This window comes from Erpetoichthys calabaricus, chromosome 8 (genome assembly GCF_900747795.2).
Source record: "Erpetoichthys calabaricus chromosome 8, fErpCal1.3, whole genome shotgun sequence".
Taxonomy (NCBI): Eukaryota; Metazoa; Chordata; class Cladistia; order Polypteriformes; family Polypteridae; genus Erpetoichthys; species Erpetoichthys calabaricus.
Genome location: NC_041401.2, coordinates 64,994,817 through 65,022,632, shown reverse-complemented (window position 1 = coordinate 65,022,632; position 27,816 = coordinate 64,994,817). Strand labels below are relative to the sequence as shown.

Here is a 27,816-nt window from a genome sequence, read left to right as displayed (position 1 = left end):
CAAATTTTTAATTCAAAGTAGCCACCTTTTGCTGAGATAATGGCCAAACTGTGGTAACCCTTTTGATTCAGAATGCATGTCTCTCTGTGCAAGTCACCAACTCTGCCTCCAGCAAAAGAACCAGAGAGGGAAAAAAAAAAAAAATTCACACATCCTCCATGGGACAGTTTGTATCACACACTGAGGAGCCATCCTTTTACAAATATGACAGCTTATAAGCACCCTGCGTGATGAACTGAAGATTACAAATTTTGATTCATCAGTCCCTAAGACTTTCTTTCAGTCTACAGTAGTCCATTGCCGGTATTTCAAGGGCCTATTTTGTCCTTTAAGGAATGGCTTTCTTACTGCCGCTCACCCTGCCAAACCTGCAGCCCAAAGTCTCTGAAGAGACGGAGACTTGCTTTTTTCGACCACTATTAAACTGTGCTTGAAAACCGTTGTGCTGTGAGGCACCTATCACGCAAACTGGTGATCCTCAGAAATTTGTCTGATTGGGTTGTGATTTTGGGTCTGCCAGATTTCTTCCTAACAGAGTTTCTTCCAGTTTCTAATTGTGTTTGGATTGTGTAGGACACCGAGCACACTAACACTTTGATTTTATTTTTATTTTTTGCAATTTCTCTAAATGAAAGGCCTACACTTCCAAGGGTAATAATGCTCTGTCTCATTTCCGGTGTTAATTACCACTTTCATGCCATTATCACTGAAATTTACAACTTTCTACAGTGTAATATTGTCCAAGTAGTACTACAGAGGGTGTAGTAACAGTCTGTTCCAACTCTGCTTTAAGACAGAAAGAGAGTTTTTAAGTAATCAACAGAAGTTGGCACACCTGTGCAAATTGTTTGCTTCAACTTGCAAGGCTTAATTTAAATGCTGCAGAAAATCTGTAGGTTGTAACCTATTAGTTGTTCCCTGAAGAATCCCCATTTGTAATATTCTGATATTTGTTATTTTTCAGTTTTTGCTACACAAAACGTGAAATTTAAATCTCTTGCAATTTAATGCTTATATACAGTCACTGGGCACTTTATTAGGTACACTTTACTAGTACTAGGTTCAACCTGCTTTTGCCTTCAGAACTGCTCTAATTCTTCATGGCATAAGTTCAACAAAGTGTTGGAAACATCCCTCAGGGATATATTGACATGGCAGCATCACACAGTTGCTTCAGATTTGTTGGCTGCACATCCAAGACATGAATCCCCCATTCCACCAAATCCCAAAGATGCTGTATTAGATTGAGATCTGGTGACAGAAGAGGCTGTTTAAGTACAGTGAACTCATTGTCATGTTCAAGAAACTAGTTTGAGATGATTTGAGCTTTGTGACATGGCATGATATCCTGGAGGGATGGACATGGTCAGCAACAATACTCAGGTAGGCTGTGGCGTTTAAACAATGCTCAACTATATTAAAGGGCCCAAAGTGTGCCAAGACAATAACCCCATCATTTTACCACCAACACCAGCCTGAACCATTCGCTACAAAGCAAGATGGATCCATGCTTTCAAGTTGTTGATGGCAAATTCTGATTCCATCATCCAAATGTTGCACAGAAATCGAGACTCATCAGACCAGGCAAAATCCTCCCAAACTTCTACTGTCCAATGTTTGTGACCCCATGTAAATCGTAGCCTTAGTTGCCTGTTCTTAGCTGACAGGACTGGCACCCGTTGTGGTCTGCTGCTGCTGTAGCTCATCTGCTTCAAGGTTCAATCTGTTGTTCATTCAGAAATTCTTTTCTGCATACCTTGTTTGGAACGAGTGGTTATTTCGCTTACTGTTGCCTTTCTATCAGCTCAAGCCAGTCTGGCCATTGTCTTCTGACCTCTGGCATCAATGAGACATTTTTGACCAGAGAACTGCCACTCACTGGACATTTTCCCTTTTTCATACCATTCTCCATAAACTCTAGAGATGGTTCTGCATGAAAATCCCACTCAATCAGAAGTTTCTGAAATACTCAGACCAGCCTGTCTGGCATCAACAACCATGCCACATTCAAAGTCACTTAACTCTTTTAGGGCTAATTTTTTTTTTGTTTCTTTTCTCCCAGGGCTGAATATTTTTCCAAAAACTAACATTTTTTAAAAAAGAAAACAAAGCAATTGTTTAACATATCAAATCAACAAAAAATATTTACTTTTGACAAATGTTACTGTCTTGCATGTTGTATGAGCCTGCATACTCTATGATTTCACATACATATCACATACATTTTACACAGCAAAGTATGATCTCGCTCAAAGCAGCCAATTTCAGTCATTGCCACATTGCACTCCTTACAATATGTGTTGCTTTGGTGCCTATTTTTCAATTGTCTGTTGCTGCATTTTCTAACATATATTGTTAGTGTGTACTGTAGAGAGACAAGTCACCCATTTGCCATCGTGCCATGCCACTGCCACCAAGTTTTCTGCCTGCATGAAAACCGTATTGTCACCTCTTTTCATCTTCTGAAACTTTATGAACTTTATGTATGGTATTATAGCCTGGCTCACCCCATGGGATTTGCTTCTGTTTATTACAGAAGTGAATAAAACTTTGCAGCAGCACGTACCTAAGTCACCAGGGGACAAAACACGTTTGGACCAATGCTCCCTGAAGTTATATCACCAGTTCTGTCCCATCTCTATTTGTAATGCCACAGCGCGCTTCATCTCGTCTTTCGTTGTGGGTTTCCACTTTGAAAAACGAGACTGCGATGCAAACGCAGCCCGCGATTCAAAAAAAATCTCTGCCTACCTGTTTGTCTCGTCTGACAGTAGCTGAAAAGCAGCATCAGGAGACAGCAGCCTGAAGTACAGCAGCTGGTGATCTGTCGTGTCCAAAAGCAAGCCATGCAGTCTTGTAAACTCCGGTAGCCAGATCGGCTCTCAACGGATCAATGTATGTGTATTTATCCCATGCGAACCTTGCCGTAGATGTATCGGCTGCGCGAAGGCACTCAACTGGCAGCAGATCCGCTGGCGTGGCATCGGCTGGTGTCTGATCAGCTGATGCCTGCTTCTAACTCTCTTGCGCGATCTCCTGATCACTGCCAATAAAGTCCGATTCTGAAAAATCAAGAGTCCGACTCCGCGATAATGCGCAAAACAACGTCTGCCAAATGTTTTCTTTTCTGCACTTGCTTCGCTGCCTTTTCACATGTCGGTGCCATCTTGCCTTTGTTTACATTTCGCAACTCACGCACACACAATGTTTATTTGCCGAGTCAACGAGTCTAGCATTCCTCCAAGCACAGAGGGAATGCCTGTGACGTGACAGTGAGATTTGTCGCCATTAACAGCTGATTGTCACCCTCTATCCCTGGATGTCGACTTTTGTCGACATTCGCCTTCAACCCCTCCTGTCGACAAAAGTCGACATCCGCCCTAAAAGAGTTAAATCACCTTTCTTCCCCAATCTGATGCTCAGTTTGAACTTCAACAGGTCATCTTGACCATGTCTGAATGTGTCGAGTTGCTGCCATGTGATTGGCTGATTAGGGATTTGCATTAACAAACATATACATACACACACACATTATATACAGTACTGTGCAAATGTTTTAGGCAGGTGTGAAAAAAAGCTGTAAACAAAGAATGCTTTCAAAAATGGAAGTGTTAATCATTTATTTTCATCAATCAACAAAATGCAGTGAATGAACAAAAGAGAAATCTAAATCAAATCAATATTTGGTGTGACCACCCTTTGCCTTCAAAACAGCATCAATTCTTCTAGGTACACTTGCACACAGTTTTTGAAGGAACTCGGCTGGTAGGCTGTTCCAAACATCTTGGAGAACTAACCACAGATCTTCTATGGATGTAGGCTTCCTCACATCCTTCTGTCTCTTCATGTAATCCCAGACACACTCGATGATGTTGAGATCAGGGCTCTGTGGGGGCCATACCATCACTTCCAGGACTTCTTGTTCTTCTTTCCGCTGAAGATAGTTCTTAATGACTTTGGCTGTATGTTTGGGGTCGTTGTCCTGCTGCAGAATAAATTTGGGGCCAATCCTACGCCTCCCTGATGGTATTGCATGATGGATAAGTATCTGCCTGTATTTCTCAGCATTGAGAACACCATTAATCCTGACCAAATCTCCAACTCCATTTGCAGAAATGCAGCCCCAAATGTTCAAGGAACCTCCACCATGCTTCACTGTTGCCTGCAGACACTCATTATTGTACCGCTCTCCAGCCCTTTGACGAACAAACTGCCTTCTGCTACAGCCAGATATTTCAAATTTTGAGTCATCAGTCCAGAGCACCTGCTGCCATTTTTCTGCACCCCAGTTCCTATGTTTTCGTGCATACTTGAGTCGCTTGGCCTTGTTTCCACGTCGGAGGTATGGCTTTTTGGCTGCAACTCTTCCATGAAGACCACTTCTGGCCAGACTTCTCCGGACAGTAGATGGGTGTACCTGGGTCCCACTGGTTTCTGCCAGTTCTGAGCTGATGGCACTGCTGGACATCTTCCGATTTTGAAGGGTAATAAGCTTGATGTGTCTTTAATCTGCTGCACTAAGTTTCCTTGGCTGACCTCTGCGTCTACGATCCTCAACGTTGCCCGTTTCTTTGTGCTTTCTTCAAAAGAGCTTGAACAGCACATCTTGAAACCCCAGTCTGCTTTGAAATCTTTGTCTGGGAGAGACCTTGCTGATGCAGTATAACTACCTTGTGTCTTGTTACTGTGCTCAATCTTGCCATGACATGAAACTGTCTTCCATAACCTCACCTTGGTAGCAGAGTTTGGCTGTTCCTCACCCAGTTTTAAGCCTCCTACACAGCTGTTTCAAGTATGACTACCTTGTGTCTTGAAGGTAAAAGGTAGTAACACCAAATATTGATTTGATTTAGATTTTTCTTTTGTTCGCTCACTTTGTATTTTGTAAATTGATAACAATAAACAATCATTATTTATATTCAAACGTTCGTTTTTTTCCCTGTGCTTAAAACTCATTAAAAAAAAAGTGTTTTTAGCCAGCGGTTGGTAGCGCTATAGTGCAAACTCTTGCAGTGTTAGTTTTCTCTGTTGTTCAAGGTTTTCTCAGTGTTATTCAATGTTTTTACATTTTGTTTACTATTACGCTTTGCATTCTATGGTTTAATTAACTATTTTTGTGCTTAAAAACTTAAAATATATATTTACATACAGTTCGTACAGTCTGGAACTGATTAATTTTATTTACATACAACCCTATGGGAGAAATTGCTTCGGTTCACGATCAAATCGGTTTACGACCAGAGTTTTGGAACGAATTATGGTCGTGAACCAAGGTTCCACTGTATTCTTTTCGGTTATGACGCACGACCGCGTCCACCATCGCAAACTGTTTTACACGCCATGGTCTTAGAGTTGGTGGGTGGGTCTCCGTGAGTTTCTCTTGCAAGCGGGCACATGACCAGGTGATGTGTATGCTTCAAGAATGAGGGTGGACGCGGCAGGACTATCTAAGAAGAGGCATGTTTGTCATGGATGTGAATCGCTGTATGCAGCGTGTAAAACAGTTTGTCGCAGATGTGAATCGCTGTATGCGGCATGTAGAACTGTTTGAGAGGGGTATCCCATGGTCTTACAGTTGGTGGGCGGGTCTCTGTTAGTTGCTCTTACGAGCGGGCACTTGACCAGGCAGTGTGTATGCTTCGAGAGCGAGGGTGGACGCACGAGCACCATCTAAGAAGAATCATATTTGTCGCGGATGTGAATCGCTGTATGCAGCGTGTAAAACAGTTTGCGAGGGGTATTCCATGGTCTTAACAGTGTCTATACTTCGATGAAAATCACTGTATGCAGCGTGTAAAACGCTGTATTGTATGTTGCCCTCTCCAGAGTTACATCTTTTCATTCACCTACACTCGTATCCTCAAAACCAACCCCATTTGGACAACTGTGTCTTTCAGGAAGTGTTCACCCATCAATACATAATTATGTGGCGTATGCTGCGCCGCAGATTGGCTAGTATATATATCAATAAAATGTACATATATATATTATATATATTATATATATATATATATATATATATATATATATATATATATACACACACACACACACAAACAAAAAAACATACACACACAAACATATACACATATACATATATAAAGCAGACTGTAACAATCTTGCAGTCTTGTATGTATGTCATCATCCAGTTGACACTTAGTAACCACAAGGCGGTGCCAGAGAGCCCCAGACACAGCAATATAGTCCACAATATAAGAATATAAATACAACAGAGAGTTTTTATTCCACAAACCACCTTGTAATGAACACCTCTCCAACAATTAGTCACAATCTTATATATAAAGCAGACTGTAACAGTCCTACAGTTTTGCATGTATGCTATCATCCAGTTGAGTAACTAACCTCAATGCATGTAAAAAATCTAGACAGTGTGGCAAAATATGAATACAGTAATCCCTCGCTACTTCGCGGTTCACTTTTCGCGGATTCACGACTTCGCGGGTTTAAATATACAGTGGAACCTCGGTTCACAAATGCACACTCGGTATACGAACAGCCATGCTGCTGAGAGAGAGAGAGAGAGAGAGAGAGAGAGAGAGAGAGAGAGAGCCTGCAGCTGAGAGGAGAGGGGGGTCTCCCGTGGTGCTGAGAGAGAGAGAGAGAGCGCCAGAGTGCGCGTGCAGCTGAGAGCAAGCGAGCCTGCAAGCCTGTTTCTTTTCAATAAAGTCAGGCGTTAGACAAGTGTCATCATTTTTACTGCGCAGCATATTCATCACCATCATCACGTCATATATAGCTACGTGTACTTCGCTATACAGTAAGTGTAAACTTATCTACCGATTTCATATTGCTTAGCAGTTGTCCCTGTTATTAATAGAGTAAAGGGTGGGTTGTAAACAATACAGGGAGGGTTTAAAAACGTCCAAATACACGTTAAATAAATAAAAATGGTGTCCCTACTTCGCGGAAATTCAGTTATCGCGGTCGGCCTTGGAACCTATCTCCCGCGATAAGTGAGGGATTACTGTAATGTAATTACAATTGCATATCTAGATGAGCAACTATAAAAACTGACTATAGATTATATAAATAATTTGCACAGAGCAGGGCTAATACGAATAACTTAATTTCTATCTTAAATACCCATAACACTCCTACAATTCAGTTCTGCTCTTCCGAGACATTAACTATGGCCTTATTAAATGTTAGAGCATTAACAAACAAAATGTTTCCCATCAACAATCTTATTAGTGATAGGAAAATCGATTTTATTGCATTAAGTGAAACTTGGCTTAGCTCTGATGGTGCAGCTGTTTTAATCGAATCTGCGCCTCCAAATTACAGTTTTGCTCATGCGGATCACCAAGGTAAGAAAGGCAGTGGTTTAGCAAACATTTACTCAAGTCGGATAAAGTATAAAGATGTCGGCTTTGGTACATTCAAGTCCTTTGAGTATCTTGCCATTGTTATTCATGGAGTTTGTCAGTTTCTAGTATTGTCAGTGTATAGACCTCCTAAATACAATGCGTCTCTTTGAGGAATTCTCAGACTTAGTGTCAATTATAATTACAAACTATGATACGTTCCTTATAGTTGGTGACTAACTTTCATATTGATAATCAGTGTGACCCGAAGGTAAAAGAATTCCTGAACCTCCTGGACTCTTGATTTGAGCCAGCACATTAGTCAGCCAACACACAAAGCAGGGCATACATTGGATTTAGTAATTACTAAAGGACTAAAATTTGATGTGAAGCTGATCATTGATACTGGTTTATCAGACCATTTTCTCTTACTATTCAATATAGAAATAATGACATAAAAAATTCACGAGAAGCATATTGTTAAAAAAACGCTTGTTTGATTCATCTGCCACTTCAAAGTTTACAAACATTCTAAGCAACCAGACCATTTGTAATGCTTACTACAATAGCGAGGATAATGTAAATAGTAAGGTGGAAAATTTTAATACTAAAGTGAGAGCTGCATCTGACATAGTCGCTCCTGACAAGACAGTTAAAAAACCTCTAGCATTACACCATGGAAGACTCAGAGTCTTATCTAAAGAAAACACGCCGGAGAGCTGAGCATAAATGGAGAGAAACTAAACTGATTATCCACGATGAGATATTGAAGACTAAAATAACAGAATACAACAACAAAGTCCATCTTGAGAGGCGGTGTTATATCTCTAGAATTAGAAATAACAATGCTAGTAATCCCAGAGTTTTACTCTCTACAATTGATTGTCTGCTAAACACAGGTCACTCAATGGAATGCCTCCAAAAAAACTTCCAGTGAAACTTGAGGCTTTTGCTGTATTTATTAAATCACAAAATTAATATTAGAAATAATATAGCACATCTCCCCAATACTGATCCTCTTAAACCGCAGTACTCCATTTTAAGCAAATTAAATTCTTTCACTAGGATAGATTTACCTGATTTATATAAAATACTTTCTCAACTGAGACCCTCCACCTGTGTCCTTGACCCAATACCAACAAGTTTTTTTCAAAGAAGTGCTAATTGATAGCATTCTTGACATAATAAACTCATCATTAGATATGGGGGTCTTCCCAGAGTGTCTTAAGAATGCTGTAGTTGAACCCCTGCTCAAGAAAAATACTCTTGACTCCTCTGTTTTTGAAGATTTTAGACCTATTTCTAACCTGCCTTTCCTAAGTAAAATCCTAGAGAAGGCAGTCATTATGCAGCTAAATGACCACCTCAATAAACATGCTATTTTTGATAAGTTTCAGTCAGGTTTCAGAACAAATCACAGTACAGAAACTGCACTCGTTAAAGTAATAAATGACTTGCGGGTAAATGCAGACAGAGGTTGTGCATCTGTTCTCATCCTCTTAGATCCAAGTGCCGCATTTAATACCACTGACCACAATATTCTTAGAAATCGCCTTAGTCAGTGGGTGGGCCTCTCTGGCAGTGTCTTAACACTAGAATTACCAGAGAGTCTACGAAAAAACTTGTACATCCAACCCACCTTATAACCGTTCTCACCACTCCACCAGCGTCTTTTGTCTTCTAAATGCGCTGATTAAGATGAGCAGCAAGCAGCCGGCTATTCCATCCCCCACCGTCGCAGAACGTTCACTAAGTTTTCCCAGCTCATGCCTTGTTTGATTATCTGGGAGTGACTGAACTGCTGGAGTTTTAGAGTGGAAATAATAGATCGCTATTTGGAACACACGCATTTCATGTGTGTTCCGTTTCTACAGTAATCTGTGTAAACACATTTTTAAAACAGAAACGTTTTCCATATTTTAGTAGTAAATGACAAAATGTAGGCATAAACTATATAAATGTATGAAGCCTGAAGTCCAAAGATTAAGTAAACACTTTCACAAAAGGTTCAAGGAAAAGACAACAGCTTCAATGGCATAGTGGTAAGATTTGCTGACTTGTAATCAAGAGTCCCCGGTTCGATCCCCACTCACTCCTATATCTGCCGTTTTCAGTAGTGAGCTGCTCTTTTTGTTAATATTATACAGTACACACATACATTTGGTTTGCGTCTAACACACGGTGTGCATTTATAGGACCTGTAAAAGATAGCGTTTTTTTTTTACTTTTATTCTCTCTAAATCACAATCACGATATATACTACCGCCCCCCCACCCAGGGATCTGACGCTGTTATTTTTCATTTGAAACGGAATAACTGGAGATGTGAGTGGTGTTTTGAGACAATGGAACTGGACATTCTCTCATCTGGAGGGATTAAAACTGACACACAAACGCTGGCGAATCTGCTTTCTTCGTATCTCACCATCACTTGATTTTTTTTATTCAGTTTTATTAAGTGTTCCTGCTCATGCTGAATTAGTATGCACCTTATGGTCAAAAAAAAAAAAAAAAAGACGTAGGTATATATGATATTTGGAATTATTCGTTTTATGACCTGTATAGTACATTTCGGAAAACTTTGTGGCACGGATGCAACATTATTCATATTATTCATATTCATTTGCATAACATCTTGCAGTTTGTAATCAGTGACTGCGTGTTTTTTTTTCCCCGATCATGCCAGTCCCCACATGTTGCTGTATGCGGTTTCTTTTGTACTCCAGGACATGCAGAGGATAGAATAGTACAGAGCAGTAAATTCAGCACTATATGCAATCATCAGATTCAAATGTTAACTGTTCACACACACGCAAATCGTCTTTCCTAAATTTACAACATGTGTACCTGTTACAATATACAAGCTTCTCTCTATGCTGTGGTTTCTATTACACACCTGAAAGAAAGAAACAATATATGTGAAAACATCATCGCACTAATGCAATATTATTTGAAAACGAACAGCGAACAAGTGTCCTTATAACTGTTATCTTTAAGATCCATAACACAATGACAGACAGAGCACTGCGTACTAGAGAGACAGACAGGCAGAAAAGTCACTAGATATATAAACAAACAGGGAAGGCACATGTACTGAAAGAAAAAAAAGATCACCATGCGCTCTAACATCCCCCCCCACCCCCCCCCCGATCTGACTAAGTAACAGCGCAAGTACAGACGCAAACCAAGTGTGATAAAGAGTCCCCAGTTCGATCCCCACTCACTCCTATATTTGCTGTTTTCAGTAGTAAGCTGCCCTTTTTGTTAATATTATACAGTACACACATACACTTGGTTTGCATCTGTACTTGCACTGTTACTTAGAGTCAGATCGGGGGGGGGGGGGGGTGTTAGAGCGCATGGGGATCTTTTTTTTCTTTCAGTACATGTGCCTTCCCTGTTTGTTTATATATCTAGTGACTTTTCTGCCTGTCTGTCTCTCTAGTACGCAGTGCTCTGTCTGTCATTGTGTTATGGATCTTAAACATAACAGTTATAAGGACACTTGTTCATGTTAATTGCAGTCTCAATTGTTAAAAAATATTTTAAAAGGAGCATCCCACATGAAAATATAATGATCTCATTAACTGACAGTGCATACCAATTTATAAATTTTATGTCCGTTTGAGGTTAAAAAAAAAATTAACACTTTCTCCTCAACGGGGAATCGAACTCAGGTCTCTGAAGGACAGTAAGCCTGCTGCGCGCTCTGAGACAGCAAATCTTACCGCTACACCACGGAAGCCGTTGTATTGTTCTTGAACCTTTTCTGAAAGTGTTTATTTGATGTTTGGACTCCATGCTTCACACATTCTATAGTTATGCCTACATTTTGTAACATTACTAAAATATGAAAAAGTTTGTTTTAACAATGTGTTTACACAGATTACTGTAGAAACGGAACACACATGAAATGCGTGTGTTCCTAATAACTATCTATTATTTCCACTCTAACACTCCACTTCACTCCCAGATAATCAATCAAGGCATGAGCTGGGAGATGCTCGTGCACGTTCTAAGTCGGTGGGGGGATGGAATAGCCGGCTGCTTGCAGCTTGTTTTTATTGGCATATTTAGAGGACAAAGGACGCTGGCGGAGAGGTGCGAATGGTTTTAAGGTGGACCGGATCTACAAGTTTTTTCGTAGACTTTGGTAATTCTAGTGTTAAATTGGTTTGAGTCCTACCTGACAGGTAGGAAATTCTTTGTTAGTTGTGGTAATTATACTTCAAAGACACATGATATTCTATATGGTGTTCCAAAAGACTTTATCCTGGGTCAGCTGCTCTTTTCTATTTACATGCTTCCATTAGGTCAGATTATCTCGGGACATAACGTGAGCTACCACAGCTATGCTGATGACACACAACTGTATTTGATGACCCCGACTCTCTTGGTTCACTGACACAATGTCTTACTTGTGTTTCTGAATGGATGAGTAGTAATTTTCTCAAACTAAGTAAGGAGACAACAGAAATTTTAGTGATTGGCAAAAATGGATATAATGAGGATATTAGAAATAAACGATCCATTAGGCTTAAAAGTCAAGACGGAGGTAAAGAATTTAGGGGTAATTATTGATTCTGACCTGAATTTTAAATCACATATTAATCAGATCACTAGGATAGCATTTTTCACTTAAGAAATACAGCAAAAGTTAGACCTCTTATAACATTGCAAGATGCTGAGAAATTAGTTCACGCTTTTGTTTTCAGTCGGGCAGATTACTGTAACGCACACCTCTCAGGACTACCCAAAAAAAGACATCAATCCTACCCAATAAAGACATCAATCGATTGCAACTCGTGCAGAATGCAGCTGCTAGAATCTTAACTAGGAAAAGAAAATCTGAGCACATCTCTCCAGTTCTGATGTCACTACATTGGTTACTTGTGTCATTTAGAATTGACTTTAAAATACTGCTTATGGTTTACAAAGCCTTAAATAATCTGCTCCATCCTATATTTCAGAATGTCTTTCACCTTACACTCCAAATCGTAACCTTAGATCTTCAAATGAGTGTCTGCTTATAATTCCAAAAGCTAAACGTAAAAGAAATGGTGAGGCAGCCTTCTGCTGTTATGCACCTAAAATCTGGAATAGCTTACCAATAGTATTAGTGTTATAAACATGCATCAGTATCAGCCTTAAAATCTGTATTCTGTACATGGGTTCTCCAAATTATAGTTTCTGTGTGTTTTTTTTTTTTTTTTTTTACTAACCACATATTCACTGCAATCACTTCCACTTGTTGTGCACTGCGTTCATTTTGGGATGTTGCATAGCTTTTATGCTCTCTGCTACTTGGGAATATATGCACAGGATTCAACGTTGTGAAATCTACAGTGTTGTCCATTAACTGTACATAGATATAAGGATGACCTCAATTACAACAGATATTCAGTATAAAAAAGACATAGTTTATTTTAAATAACACAGATACAGCTCTAAGTTAAAGCATTTTTACAATTATTTGGAACTGTCACACTGATCATTCAATACAAAAGAGTTCACATTAATAATGGTCTAATATTCACCCCAAGCTTTCATCTATGCAAATTCAAGATCATATGCAAAATTACACAAGTCTCAATAAAGGTATCTCAATTGCTATATTTTGTAACTTAATGATTCAAATTATGGTTATATCATCTCCCGTGATTTTATGCATATTATGCTCATGTACAAAACCTGCTTATACTCAAAACTGTGTGCAAATCATTTGCAATTGGCTTAAACTTACAAAAAATTTCAACCATCTGCAAGTCCTACATAGACTTTTTGGTGCTAGCATTTTAGCAACTCCAGGCAGTAGGACAATCGAGCAAACAGAAAATACATGTCACTGAATATTTCAATGGTGTGCGAGTCACATTCTGATGTACTTGAAAAAATTATATCACAGTTAACCGACATGTTTTCTCAATACACCAGTCTTCAGTGTTGATAATATTGCCTAATACATATGCTTAAAGCTTTCAGTGTGTAGCTGATTTATTTGGTCTTAAAAGGAGTGTACTGTGTATTGTACAACTTCCAAATAGTGCCGACCCAAGAATCAGAACTTCCCCCAGAGACAAATACAGTTCTTTCTATCTGTCTACCTGCCTACCTTCTTCTTGGGCACCTCCACTCCCCAAACTCCCCAACCTGTCACTCCTTGAATCCTCTACATTATTTCTTAGAACAGTTTATTTTGAACAGTAAATATATAAATAATAAACAAAAGAAGCACACATCAAAAACTTAATCACAACTTTCTAACATCAAACTTTTTTTTTTTTTTTTATAAATCAAAACTTGAAATGTGAACGTTTAGGAGTTTCTCCAGTCTCTTTGTTACATATCACAACAGCACATGTCTACATTTTCTGGAGGAAAAGTCATCTATTATGTCATCATATGACAGCGTCTGAGTTGACGCTGATGATAACCAAGCTGTTTACACATTTTTCTGCCATGGATGAGTCAAGTATGTCTTGATGAGCTTAAGTTCTGAAAACCTTTGCTGAGCAGATACTGCTGTTACTGGGAGAATTGTTGCAATCAAAAGAGCAATCTATAGACTTTGACATTAATGTTATTTAATGGCAATGATATACCTATTGATTTGTTTCCTTTAAAAATGAAGGTATAATTAAGAAGAGTAAAAATGATCCTGGGTATCAATGTACCGTTACTCTTTGTTACTTGATATAGCCAACAGTATCACTTGTGACGTGATACAACAACAATTGTAATACTACTGCTAACAATAATAACATAAAATACTACTAATGATAATTATAATAATAAAATAAGTACTAATACTACTACTGAATGTGCACAAAAATTACTTAGTGCAGTAAACAAAAAAAAACAAGTGACTATATCACATACACTTAGAAATGTATCTAAACTTGTCCTTCCAATATTAGCTGATAGCAATAAGGCATTAACTAAATTAATATTGTATGCCAGCAATAAAATAACCAACAATTGAACTTAATCTGATCTAATTGCTCTTTTTGGATGTCAAAGTTGCTTGCATAGTGCTTTTTCATAATTGAGCCAACAACTAACTAGTAAGAAGGACAATCTGTGTTGCCGAAATTTACAAATGTGTCCTCAATGCAACAACACTCAGAACATTTAATATATCAACTAACGTGAGAAGCCTTTATCAACACGTATGCATCGGTCTAAATGGCAGGAATAAATAATTCTCAAACATGTATCCGCTGGGTAATGCAGCATCAGATGATATTTGTTAAGCACTCAATATCAAAACTATTACACATAATGCTACTGTTCATCCATTGTAACTCCAGTAAACCGCTAGCTTTAGTGTAGCAGCAATTGCCATGACATTAGCTAGCTTACTGGAAGTTAGACAAATTTTGATTTCTAAACACCCCTTCAAGTGCAGGACAAGCTGCTTCTTCATGCTTTTGCTTTTTTCCTTTCTGTGCTCCTATCTGGTGTAGATATCTCTCTGGTTTAATGGAAAATATGCACAAAAGGAGACTGACAACAAATTTAATTTGACAATTCACAAAACAGAAATAAACATAGTACACACTAGTTGTGGATCCTTCCAGGGGCCTTTGATTAACAGCCCCATACAGAGTGCATGATGTGCATATACGAAGGGTCAGCTCTGTTGCCAAACACAGGTTAAAGCAAATTTTCAGGAATAGCAATGACTTTTTGGCTAATGGGGTATCCTGCTTATAAGCCGATTTAGACTTCCTGGTGTCCTCTTGGGAATTGTGTGCTGAATTGCAGCCTACATTATGTATGACTCAAGCGCCGCAGAGAGTGGCAGCCTTTTCAGCAGCTCCATGTACTACTTTCTTTTTCTACTTTTATTTTTTCTCTTTTTTAATGATCACTCCTATCACTTTATTTTATTTGGATTCGTTCCCCAGACACACTTACTTTTACAACGTGGGCATTGATTTTTACACGCGGAGACTCGTTTATTCAATTACTCAACTTCGAGCGCCGACAAACAAATGCCAGTGCCGGTGTGGTTCCCTATTTACCCGATGAGGTAAGAAGGCGGTATTGTGGCAGCAGAGCCGGCACTAAGCTAAAAACGAAGTGGCTTGCGAGAAAGTGCCATTTTAAGCGTTCGGTGCTTTCTGTGATTCTGGGAAACATGAACTCAATCTCAAATAAGATCGACGAACTGGCTGCGCTGGTGAAAAATGTCAGAACCTACAGAGAATGCAGTTTGTTGTGCTTTTGCGAAACGTGGCTAACTACCACCATCCCAGATGCTAACATGGAGCTACCCAGGTTTAGCACAGTTAGAGCGGACAGAGATGCAAGTACCTGCGGGAAGCACAAAGAAGGAGGACTCGCTAGCTATGTTAATAAACAGTGGTGTAACTCTGGACATGTTAACATCAAAGTCTCCACTTGCTGCAGGGACATCGAACTGTTGGCCGTAAGTTTGCGTCCCTATTACTTGCCCAGAGAGTTTGGACACGTAATTGTTGTTATTGTATACATTCCTCCTCGGGCGGACGTAGAGATAGTGAGTGACATTATCCATTCTGCTGTTGCTAAGTTACAAACGCAGCACCCTGAAACGCTTGTGCTAATCGCTGGAGACAAAACCATTACCTGCCTTCTCTCAGTATGTGGACTGTAACACCCAGGGAAATAAGACTATTGATTTACTGTATGCAAACATTAAAGACGCATACAGCGCCACCCCGCTGCCTGCGTTTGGGAAAGCAGATCATAACCTGGTTCTGCTTCAGCCTCACTACAAACCAAGAGTGAGGGTCCTACCTACAACCACACGCTCATTCAGGAAGTGGTCCCCAGGGGCAGAGAAGGCTCTGAGAGAATGTTTTGGAACTACAGACTGGGATATCCTGCAGGGATCTCATAGTGAGAACATTGATGAAGTTGTTGACTGCACTACTGACTACATCAACTTCTGTATGGACATTGTAGTTCCAGTAAGAACTGTACACTGCTATGCTAACAACAAGCCATGGATTACAAGTGACATCAAGGGCCTTTTGAAACAGAAGAAAAGGGCTTTTAAAGGCGGTGATCAGCATGAGCTCAAGCGTGTGTAGAAGGAACTCAGAGTCCCGCTCAGGGCGGCGAAGGAGCAGTACAGAAGAAAGCTGGAGCAGAAGTTGCAGAATAACAGCATGAAGAAAGTGTGGGACGGGATGAAGATCATCACTGGCTGCAGCTCGAAGCGGAGTGCCACCATCGAGAGAGACGTGAAGAGAGCAAACCAAATGAACAACTTCTCTAACAGGTTTGACCACCCTAACCCACTCTCACTCTCACCTCAGAGTATTGCACCCTCCACACATCCTTCTGCTGATACCAGCATAGGAAAGACATCCCCACCCATAATTACAACAACGCAAGTGATCAGAGAGCTGAGGAGACTTTGTGCCAGCAAAGCAGCGGGTCCAGATGGAGTATCGCCACGACTGCTGAAGGTCTGTGCATCGGAGCTGGGGGGGTCCTCTACAGCGCATCTTCAACCTGAGCCTGGAACAGGGGAGAGTCCCGAGGCTTTGGAAAACATCTTGCATCACCCAGTCCCAAAGGTATCACGTCCTAGTGAGCTGAATGACTTCCGGCCTGTTGCTCTGACATCACATGTGATGAAGACCATGGAGAGACTGCTGCTTCACCACCTGAGGCCACAGGTTCAACACACCCTCGACCCTCTGCAATTTGCATATCAGGAGAAGGTGGGAGCGGAGGATGCCATCATCTATATGCTACACCGATCCCTCTCTCACTTGGACAGAGGCAGTGGTGCTGTAAGAATTATGTTTCTAGATTTCTCTAGCGCCTTCAACACAATCCAACCTCTGCTCCTTAGGGACAAGATGACAGAGATGGGAGTAGATTCATACCTGGTGGCATGAATCGTGGACTATCTTAAAGACAGACCTCAGTATGTGCGTCTTGGGAACTGCACGTCTGACATTGTGATCAGCAACACAGGAGCGCCACTGGGGACTGTACTTTCTCCGGTCCTGTTCAGCCTATATACATCGGACTTCCAATACAACTCGGAGTCCTGCCATGTGCAAACGTTCGCTGATGACACTGCTATCATGGGCTGCATCAGGAGTGGGCAGGAGGAGGAGTATAGGGACCTAATCAATGACTTTGTTAAATGGTGCGACTCAAACCACCTACACCTAAACACCAGCAAAACCAAGGAGCTGGTGGTGGATTTTAGGAGGCCCAGACCCCTCATGGACCCCGTGATCATCAGAGGTGACTGTGTGCAGATGGTGCAGACCTATAAATATCTGGGAGTGCAGCTGGATGATAAATTAGACTGGACTGCCAATACTGATGCGCTGTGCAAGAAAGGACAGAGCCAGTTATACTTCCTTAGAAGGCTGGCGTCCTTCAACATCTGCAATAAGATGCTGCAGATGTTCTATCAGACGGTTGTGGCAAGCGCCCTCTTCTATGCGGTGGTGTGCTGGGGAAGCAGCATTAAGAAGACGGACGCCTCACGCCTGGACAAACTGGTGAGGAAGGCAGGCTCTATTGTTGGCATGGAGCTGGACAGTTTAACATCTGTGGCAGAGCGAAGGGCGCTCAGTAGGCTCCTATCAATTATGGAGAATCCACTGCATCCACTAAATAGTATCATCTCCAGACAGAAGAGCAGCTTCAGTGACAGACTGCTGTCAATGTCCTGCTCCACTGACAGACTGAGAAGATCGTTCCTCCCCCAAACTATGTGACTCTTCAATTCCACCCGGGGGGGGGTAAACGTTAACATCATACAAAGTTATTGTCTGTTTTTACCTGCATTATTATCAATCTTTAATTTAATATTATTTATTGTATCAGTATGCTGCTGCTGGAGAATGTGAATTTCCCCTTGGGATTAATAAAGTATCTATCTATCTGTCTGTCTGTCTATCTATTTCACCACGCAGAAACCAAGTGATCTCTGTTCAATTACAGATTTTCAACAACTGTAGGGTATTTGGCGACCGAAGCTTTTCAGTATGAATTGGCTGGTAGGTCAGGAATCCTGCGACAGGCTGGCGCCCTGCCACAGGTTTGTTTCCTGCCTTGCGCCCTGTGTTGGCTGGGATTGGCTCCAGCAGACCCCCGTGACCCTGTAGTTAGGATATAGCGGGTTGGATAATGGATGGATGGAGGTCAGGAATCACGGAGTAATTCGTAAACCAAACAATGCCATCTACATGGAATGGTATGCTTAAGATGCTACCCCAGATACATACAATATCTTTACTATCAGGGTAAGCAAACCAAAATCAAAAGGCAATTTGCAGCAATGTACGACTTTTCTAATGTATCCAGTCCCCCAACAACATTTCTCTGGATTAAACAGGTTTAGGTATATACAGTTATGGCAGAGGTCTGGGCACTATATGATGACACTTTGCTATTGCCCTTTTCACTCGGGTGTTCTCATTCTTTTTTTTCTTTTTCTTGTGACTTCAGCAGACAGTCCAGAAAAAGACAATGTTTTTGCGATTCTCCAGTTCAATCTGTAATACCTCAAGTTCACATTCATGTAAGCTTCGTTTTCTGCCTTTTTTCATCTATTTTTCTATGGTTTGTAGTAAAGACATACAGGAAAGAGCAAATTTATATGGCAATTACATTGCAAATATTCAAAACACATTATTTACGATATATATGGTGCTGATGGACAGTGGCGAAAGGCGCATGCACGCACACATAGTTTTAAGTTAATAGAGGAATGTGGCATATGTATGGTATTACAATTTATTGTGTGTGTACATCGTTTTTACCTTTCGAGTGTATGTAAGATTTTAGCATGTGATCTAAGCAAACTTTTACACATAGTACCGAATAAGCCAATACAGGTAACAAGAACAGAGTTATCACCACCCATTAGGATACTGAAAGAGAATAAACCTTTTGATTAATCAAATTAATTCATTAAGTTAACCAATTTCACATATTCCAACTAAAGCCTATTATAGCTACAAATGGCATACCTAAAACAATTGTCTTTAACATTGATATAATTGTGGTTACAATTGGAAGGCAACTGTCCTCATTCCTTGATCATAACTAGACATAACCTTTATGCCTTAAAAAGTCCCAATTATTGTACTACACTTGGTATTCGTACTAAATAAAGTATTCCAGTTCCAAAACTTGTCAAAGCACAAATCTGATTTTAAAGAACTTCAGACGGACGCTTTATAACCCAACGTTATACAAAACCAACAAAATGATGAGTGCGGAGCTGAAGTACATATATTCCCTTGGCTACAAGGTGACGTTTCAGATCATCATCTGTGCTAAGAAACAACCGTCTTTACCATGCAATACTATACAAACTTTTAGACAAATAGTACATTTGACACATACAAATTTAGGATCTCAGTGTCGTTTACTTCAAAGCTGGAGAGGAAAAATCAGGGCAAAATTACCGTCCATAAGGCTTCGTTGTATGTATTACGTAAAAAAAAACAATTATAAGACTGAAGAAGCGCTTAAAGGAGAATTAAACAATCCTGGCCATTAACCCAAAGCTTCTGCAACTACGGAAAAACAGTGAGTAAATGGTATTGCTCACGGTGGGGACCCTGTTGCTCTTAACCGCGATTTACTTTACAAATTCCTACTTTATGTCACTGAAGCGTCCAAATTACTGTGACACTAAGCTTCCAGTACTCCAGTTTAATGCCAGTTCTCAATGAGCTCTTTTGGCACCGCGGAGTTTTTAATGTCAAACAAGCGTTCGGTTCAGCTTGGTAGAGACCATAGGTAAGCCAAAGAGGCTTCATCTTCAAGTCACAACAAGGCCTCGACACGATTCGGTAGCCCGTAGTCGAGCCGTAGGGGCTCGTTCACCAAACACCACGGCGTAAAAATCCGTCTTCCCCTGCATCTCCCTTCTCAATTTTTTCTCATCTGTCCTCACCTGTCCGTTCTTCGTTACCTACAGACGGCGAACCACGAAGCTCTGCCGCTGAGATCCTGACTCGCTCCAGCTGCTCCGCCATCTTCCCCGTGACGTAAACAAACAGACGGCGGCTGGCAGCGCACAAAATGTTCGCGAGGTTCGTGTCCCGCCAAAAGCCGCTTGCAAACAGGGGGAGGAGCATGGAGATCACGTCACATCAGAAACGTACTTACAAGCCAACGTTTATGGATACGACTGCGCTAAAAGCCCAATATTTAAAAAAAAAATCAGCTAGTATTCGTGCAGTTGCCTAATGTGTTTAAGTCTAAACATCTTGTTCCACGTTGCTATTCATTTTCGCGAGCTTGATGAAACACGCAATACGTTCATTCATTTTGTAACCTTTTTATCTAGTTCAGGATCGCACGGATTCGGTGATACGCACATGATGGAAACGAACCCTGCACGACCGTGTCCACTCAATCACACCAGAACAGCCAGTTAGCCTCACACGAGAAAAACCTGCAAACTCGACACAGTCCTCGGGCCGGTTATTCAGGCCCAGAACTCCGTAGCCGTGAGGCAACAGTGCTAACGACTGCACCACCGGGTGTCTGTATATGACTACCAAATTACGTGAGATTGTATTTTTAACAACGAAAAACAAGCAAGAATGTTAATATAATAATGTACTTTCTCCATAACCACTGGTGCTTCAGACTATCCATCTTTTCTTATTTATTAGGGTTTAGGGGGACTCATACTATTTCGGAGCAAATTGACCATTGGAATAAGGCGTTTAAATGCGTACCATTTTCTGTTTGTAGATTTAAAGGGTCATTACTATCATATGTGGCGCATAGGTTAAATTCTTATTTGTATGTGCTAATCATTATGCAACCCGTCACCCTCCTCCCAAGCACCAGCATTAATAAGTACAACTACCTTATATCGAAATTTCTATCTTTTGCACATGAAAAATCTCAGACCATATTTGTTATAGCATTATATTACTAGTACAGCTGAGTTTATATGACCCTCCACTTTGTTGTTTTTGTGTGAATAACAGCACTACATTGGAACCTTTTTGAGTTCTTTGGTATTTTTCTATCTGATTTTAGAGCAACCCCCAAGAGACACTGTTTAACCACATTTGCTTTTATTCATTTCTCTCATACCTGTTGGTCCACTGGAAGAGGTGGAGGGACAAATATATTAGTCTCCAAGAACTGGAGATTCTCAGTGCTAGATAATGTATGCAACTACACTCATTTTGAGGGCCACTCAATCACTGTCTCCCATCCTATTAACATTTGCATTGTTGTTTTTTACCACCCTCCAGGGTCACTGAAAAACTTCCCAGATGAGTTGGATGTGCTGCTCTACTCTCCTCCAGATAACAGCAGTCTACTTCTACTGCTTGGGGACCTGAACATCCACATGGACAGTCCTTCCTCTACAGACTTTCTTTCTCTTCTTTTTCAGCCTAACACAGCTCCACACCCCTTCAATTCACAAAGCTGATAAACCCCTGGATCTCATATTCTCAAGGAACTGAACACCCTGTAATGCATGTGATCACTCTATTTTCAGTTCTGTCTGCTCCTTCCCTCATTTTCCATTGCTATTTCTCCCACTGTGTCCTTTTGCTGTCACCCCCACTCCCTCTCTCCCACCCATTTCTCTTCCCTAATCACCTCTGCTGTCCCTCCTCTTTACTACTTCTCCTCTCTTGACACCAGTGCTGTCACTGACACCCTGTGCTTAGCTTTCCCCTTTTGCCTTGATACTGTATGTCCTCTCTCCACTAGGCCTGCATGTGAAATACCCTTCTGCCCTTGGCTTTCTGAAGCTGTACACAGTCTACACACAGATCCTAGGGCAGCTGAAAGGAAATGGAGGAAGTCAAAGGCCCAGGATGATCTGGATACGTATCTATCACCTCTACCTTTCTTCTCTTCTTCTACTACCAGGGCAAAGGTAAGTTTCTTTCAGTAACTCTTCTCACACTCGTGGCTTGTTCTCTGTTTTCACCTCACTCCTCAACCCTCCACCGCCCCCACCCTCAACCTCCTTGATTGTTGAAAATGTCTCAAACCTTTTTTCAGGAAAAGGTGGCTGTCATTTAAAGTCAGTTCTCATCACCCTCTCCAGCCAGTCTGCTCCCTCCTAAAACACATCATAAAATCTTCCTCCTTCTCTCCCCTCTCCACCCCTGATGTTTTCAAACTCCTCTCTAGTTGCCCTGCTACCTATTCATTTGACCACATCTCCTCTAGGCTATGTCTCCCTCAATCATTTCTGCAATTATACATGTTATCAACACCTCTCTCTTCCTCAACTCACTGTGTTCTCCTCTTTCACAGTTACAACAATTACTACTACCACTATTTTTACAGTATCAGGCTCAAAGCAGTGATGGGTCACCAGTTCATTTCAGGGCATATTTATACACACATGCACACACACACAGTCACCAACAAACTAAACTACACATATGTTCGATGAAACCACAATAACTGGGATAAAGCCAACTGAACATGGACAGAGTGGGTTGATCGTGACTGGACTAAAAATGAGACCCTGGTGGAATTCTATAGTACATAATGCAGAAATTTGCTACCCTAAAACAAACTTATGTTAATTTTCCAAACCCAAATACCAAGAGAAAGCTCATGATGAGAATGCTTAAACCCCATAAAAAGAGTGACCCATCCAGGAAACAAACTAATCCTTGGAGCTTTGCAATGGCATTGTCCACCAATGAACCACTGGATCCCAATAAAACAGTTCTGATCTGTACAATATATTCTTAGCTTTAAAACATCAGAACCAACCAATATGAACATAAGAAAAGATGAGATATGGTGTCTTATTGAGAAGCTTTCAGAGATTAAATATACAATAGGTAGTAGGCCTACTGTTTTCCTCATTTGTTTAGAAGGTCCATTTGCACATTAGGAGGCATCTTCATCTTCAGTGACTTGAGTCATTAAAATCCTTACAGTCAAGGTTCATCATTTCCACTTGTTCTTCTTTTATCTTCTGTTGAGCTCTGTGTTTAGAACATGTGAAATTTCCCTTTCCTTCCCTCTCCCCTTCACTCACTTGAAACTTTTGAAGTTCCATTATCCCTTAAATTCAAACCTGTAAACTCTTTCTACTTCTTGCTGCACAAATCTCCCAATAACTCATCATTTTCCACTATTTGGTCTCCCAATTTATCTTCCCATACAATAGTGTGTTGAAATTCTGTATCCAAAAGTATTAAGAGCTCTTCAGAAAACACCAAAATGATACATAAATTATATTAATTTCCAGAAGTATCACTGATCTGCTTTGTCATTTTTGTTCCTGTAAATGCCCCTCGCAACTCTCACTCTTCAATTCCATCTTTGCATGTTCTCTTGTCACCTCAGATTCTCCTCCTTTTGGATTTCTCCACCATCTCCCTCTTTGTAGTCCAGCAGAGAGTGATTACTGTAGCTAATATTGCTGCAACATTATTGTTGGACTCAGACTGGAGATGCCCTGTCTCTGTCTCTTCACACTGGAAGTCATCCTTTACTAACTTAGCCCTCTTGGAAGTAATCATGAACCAAAAGCAACTCACCCAGTTCTATAATTCAGAGATGGCTCAATGAAGTTCAGTTGATCAGGAGTTGAGTATGCAGTTTCCTCTCTCCTTTGTTCCCACAGTTTTTCATTCTTCTCCTTTTGCTAACCAATTGTGAGACTGCTGTACCCTTCTTCTTATTTTCTTCAACTTTTACCATTTGCCAAGGTTGGGAGGGTGAGTTGTTTGAGGAGGGTCGGGTTTTGGGCGGGATGTATTTTAGTGAATTTCACTTTTTCTTTTGTTAATAAGAACAAAACAAACATGGTTTCTTGTCTATATAATGTTTAATAAAAATTTGAAGGCAAAAAAAAAACATGAAAATAAAATGGTTATTTCAGGAAGCTGCAAAATTGTGTGCATTATAAGCAAGAGATATCAAAATTTGAATCCACTGCATAAGGCATAGATACTTACTTGGAGCAATTTTAAAAAGGTTGTGTGTGTTTAATAGGCTTAAATGTCGTATTCTCGTGTATAACACTATTTAACAATATCAGTGTTGACAGGGGAACTTCAATACAAATAAGGCAGCTCATTGCGCATGAAGAGCAGTGAGAAGAAAGTGTGTGAAATGCAGGCACTTACAGATTCAATAGCTATTAAACTTACATCCATCCATCATCCATTATCCAACCTGCTATATCCTAACACAGGGTCACGGGAGTCTGCTGGAGCCTATCCCAGCCAACACAGGGTGCAAGGCAGGAACAAATCCCGGGCAGGGCGCCAGCCCACCGTAGTATTAAACTTACATTTAATCTTTTAATTAAAAAATGCTAAGCAGCGCGCAGTCCAAATTTTAAAAATTAAGTACACGTAACATAAGTTCTGTTTAATGGTATACTTTTTGGAGGTTGCTTCAATAAAGCCTGCCACTAAGACACCTACATATATGGGAGGTGCCTGCTAATTCAACACCTAGAGCTCAAGATTGTGCAGCTTGAGGTGGATCTAGCCAGCCTGTATTGTAGAACAGAATTGGTGGATCTTCTGTCCTACACCAAAAAAATAAAATTCAAGGGTAGATGTAATTAAGCCATTAAGATCTACTGACTATAACACAATTTACGTATAGTGTTTTGGCAGAGTGCAAATTCAAAACCTGAAACTGTAAAGTTTGACTTTAGTTGGACAACTTCCAACATATGACATGTGGAATGGAATGAGCTATGGAATAGCTTTAGAATAAGCTACCAAATAGCGTGGTAGACAGTACTATTTTGGGGCTCTTCAAACTATTTGAGAAAAAAAAATAAGTGAAAAGCAAAACTGAGTCCTACCATCTTTTAAAGGCAGTGAGTGATTATGTAATATGTGATTATTTGACTAGCAACAGGGAATGCAACAACAAACAACATCCATCCATCCATTTTCCAACTCGCTGAATCCGAACACAGGGTCACGGGGTCTGCTGGAGCCAATCCCAGCCAACACAGGGCACAAGGCAGGAAACAATCCCGGGCAGGGTTCCAACCCACCGCAGACAAATAACATGAAACATTAAAAAAACTTTCAAAATGATAGCAAGCAATTTTCAAAAATGGCACTGTGGTGATGCCACTGGCAAAACAATGAAATAAATGAACTATGTGAAAATATGTTCTAAAATTTCCAAAAATTAAACAAATAGTTCATAGAAGTGTCCAAACAAGGTTTCATCTAACAGGATACTGGACTTGAGTACAAGATGCTGACTATCTGATTGGATTTTACATATTCTCTCCTCGTCTTTGAACATTGCCCTCATATTCCAAATATGCAGATTAAGTTAATTGTATTAATTTTATCTCAAACTTGGCTCTGTATAAGTGAACATGGTTTGATGGTTTTGTGTGGGTGTGTGCTGCCTCTTGCTCAATACTCATGGAAAAGCCATCCCAAAACTATATAATAGGATTAAGTACATTTAAAAATAAATGAATGGATGATTCAATGTATATCACATTTCTTTGTTTCCTTGTAGACCTTGCGGGTCTCTAGACCAATGGTACCTATAGAAAAAGATAATGAAAAGAAGCAGGTTACATAGTTGTATTTTAATATCTATATTACATAATTGAGTTTAATATATGAATTACTTCTTTTGAGGAAAATATGCACAAGCATATACCAGAGTTTCATACTCCCCAACTAAATAATCACTGCTCTTTTTATTTTTTTATTTTTTATTGATTTTATTTAAAGAAAACAGGACTGGTAATATCACTTCAAAGGAGGGCCACCAAATCAACAAGCTAATTAAAAGGACAATCTCAGTTATGGGACATACTCTGGACAACTCTTGGAGGCTGTAGAAGAGGAGAATCTATCTATCTATCTATCTATCTATCTATCTATCTATCTATCTATCTATCTATCTATCTATCTATCTATCTATCTATCTATCTATCTATCTAAGAGTTCAAAGATATCTGAATTGCTCTAACCAGTTGTTTGCTTGAAATAGAGTCACTGAAAGTTTTTCATAATCAACAAAGAAAGATACTAAGTTAATGCCCTTATTAGCCAATCAGATGCTCTTGCTTAGTGAAATGATTTTCACTAACTTGCAAGAGTTCTTAGATTCTTATGTAAATAATCTTTCACACAATTGTGTGTTTGCATAACTACATATATGTCATGTAACACTTCAGATTTGCAGATACCTGTCAAGACTCACAGATTTGCTACATAGTGACAGACTTTAACTGGTAATTGGGCAGTCTAACAAAAATTCATCCTGAAAAGGTATGAGATTTATCTCCAAGGCAGACACAATGACAGAACACGACATCTCAAATTTGTAATTAGACTGTGCAACAGCAAATCCTTGTAAAACTCATTACTTGTGAAAAATGACAAATTCCTAATATAAGAAATTGTATATGACGAATGGATTAAAAAATTTAAAAAAATATATATATCACTTGGATCCCTCTCTATGAGCTCTGGTTCCAGAAGTTCCAAGGGTCCCTGGGTAAAACAAGATAAGGGCAGTAAAGATATCAGTAGTCAAAATGTACCCGCTGGAACCAAAGAACAGCACCTACAATATATTCATGTATTTAGTTCTCCTACCTGTATTTTTTGCCTTGTCTTTAAAGAATCTGTATAATATTGTTTGTCTCTGAATCATCACATTGCTTAGCTACTCAGACAAAAAAGAACACAGAAGGCCTTAACACACTTAAGGCATACAGCAATCTTTAAAAAAACACATAATCTATTACAGGATTAACAGCTGGAGGTATTACAGACACATTCCAGATCCTTCATATTGGCTTTTATTTGCATGAAGTGGACAAAGCTATTATCTATTTCAAAAATGCAATGTTAAATGTAGAAATACAAGGAGAATTGCAGCTCTAGTCACTTTCAAGGCACCCATCATGCTATGCTAGTGTAGGGTTTAGCTAACATGTCTCTGGATGTTTGAGCAAACTAATTAGCCATGGAAAGCTGAATGTTTGTATGTGAAATAACCGGTGCTTCTACATAGGTGTGTACCTAAATACAATACTAAACGGTCTTCTTGCTTACAGATCTGTTTGCCTCAGTTACTCTAAAAGAGCAAAACTGTATTTGTTGGACCATTTGGAAGGTAGTTTGAAGACAAAGACAACTCAGTCAGCTAAAAAAACTATTGTTGGATGTGTATGCTTTTAATTAATTTTCTCTTTCCTTCGTTTGAAGAACAAAAAGTTAAATAGACAAGCAACTCACAATCCATTCATTACAAAATTTGGTCTAAGGTGTGTTAAATAATATTAATCAAGAATGGCTCATTGACAGCTCTGTGCAGTGGGATTCAATAGTTTTGTGGCTATGCACAAATGATTTATTACATCTGCCACTGTGGATTTCTAGGGAATATAGTGGAAAAATAAAAATGTCACATTTCTGTTTGGTCTGCCTGTTTCTTTTGTTGATTTTTTTTTTCTTTTTCTTTGTTTTTTCCTTAATTATGTTAATTATATCTTT

At 39.8% G+C, this 27,816-nt stretch overlaps 1 protein-coding gene across 1 annotated transcript in view; it reads right to left on the bottom strand.

The window, feature by feature from the left end:
* Nucleotides 1–20,388, bottom strand: part of smg6 (SMG6 nonsense mediated mRNA decay factor) — a 539,535-nt gene extending 519,147 nt beyond the window's left edge. The window contains exon 1 of the mRNA XM_028806651.2: nt 20,256–20,388. Coding sequence (XP_028662484.1) covers nt 20,256–20,337 — 82 coding nt within the window. The 5' untranslated portion in view covers nt 20,338–20,388. The remainder of the gene's footprint in view (nt 1–20,255) is intronic.
* Nucleotides 20,389–27,816: the final 7,428 nt, after the last annotated feature.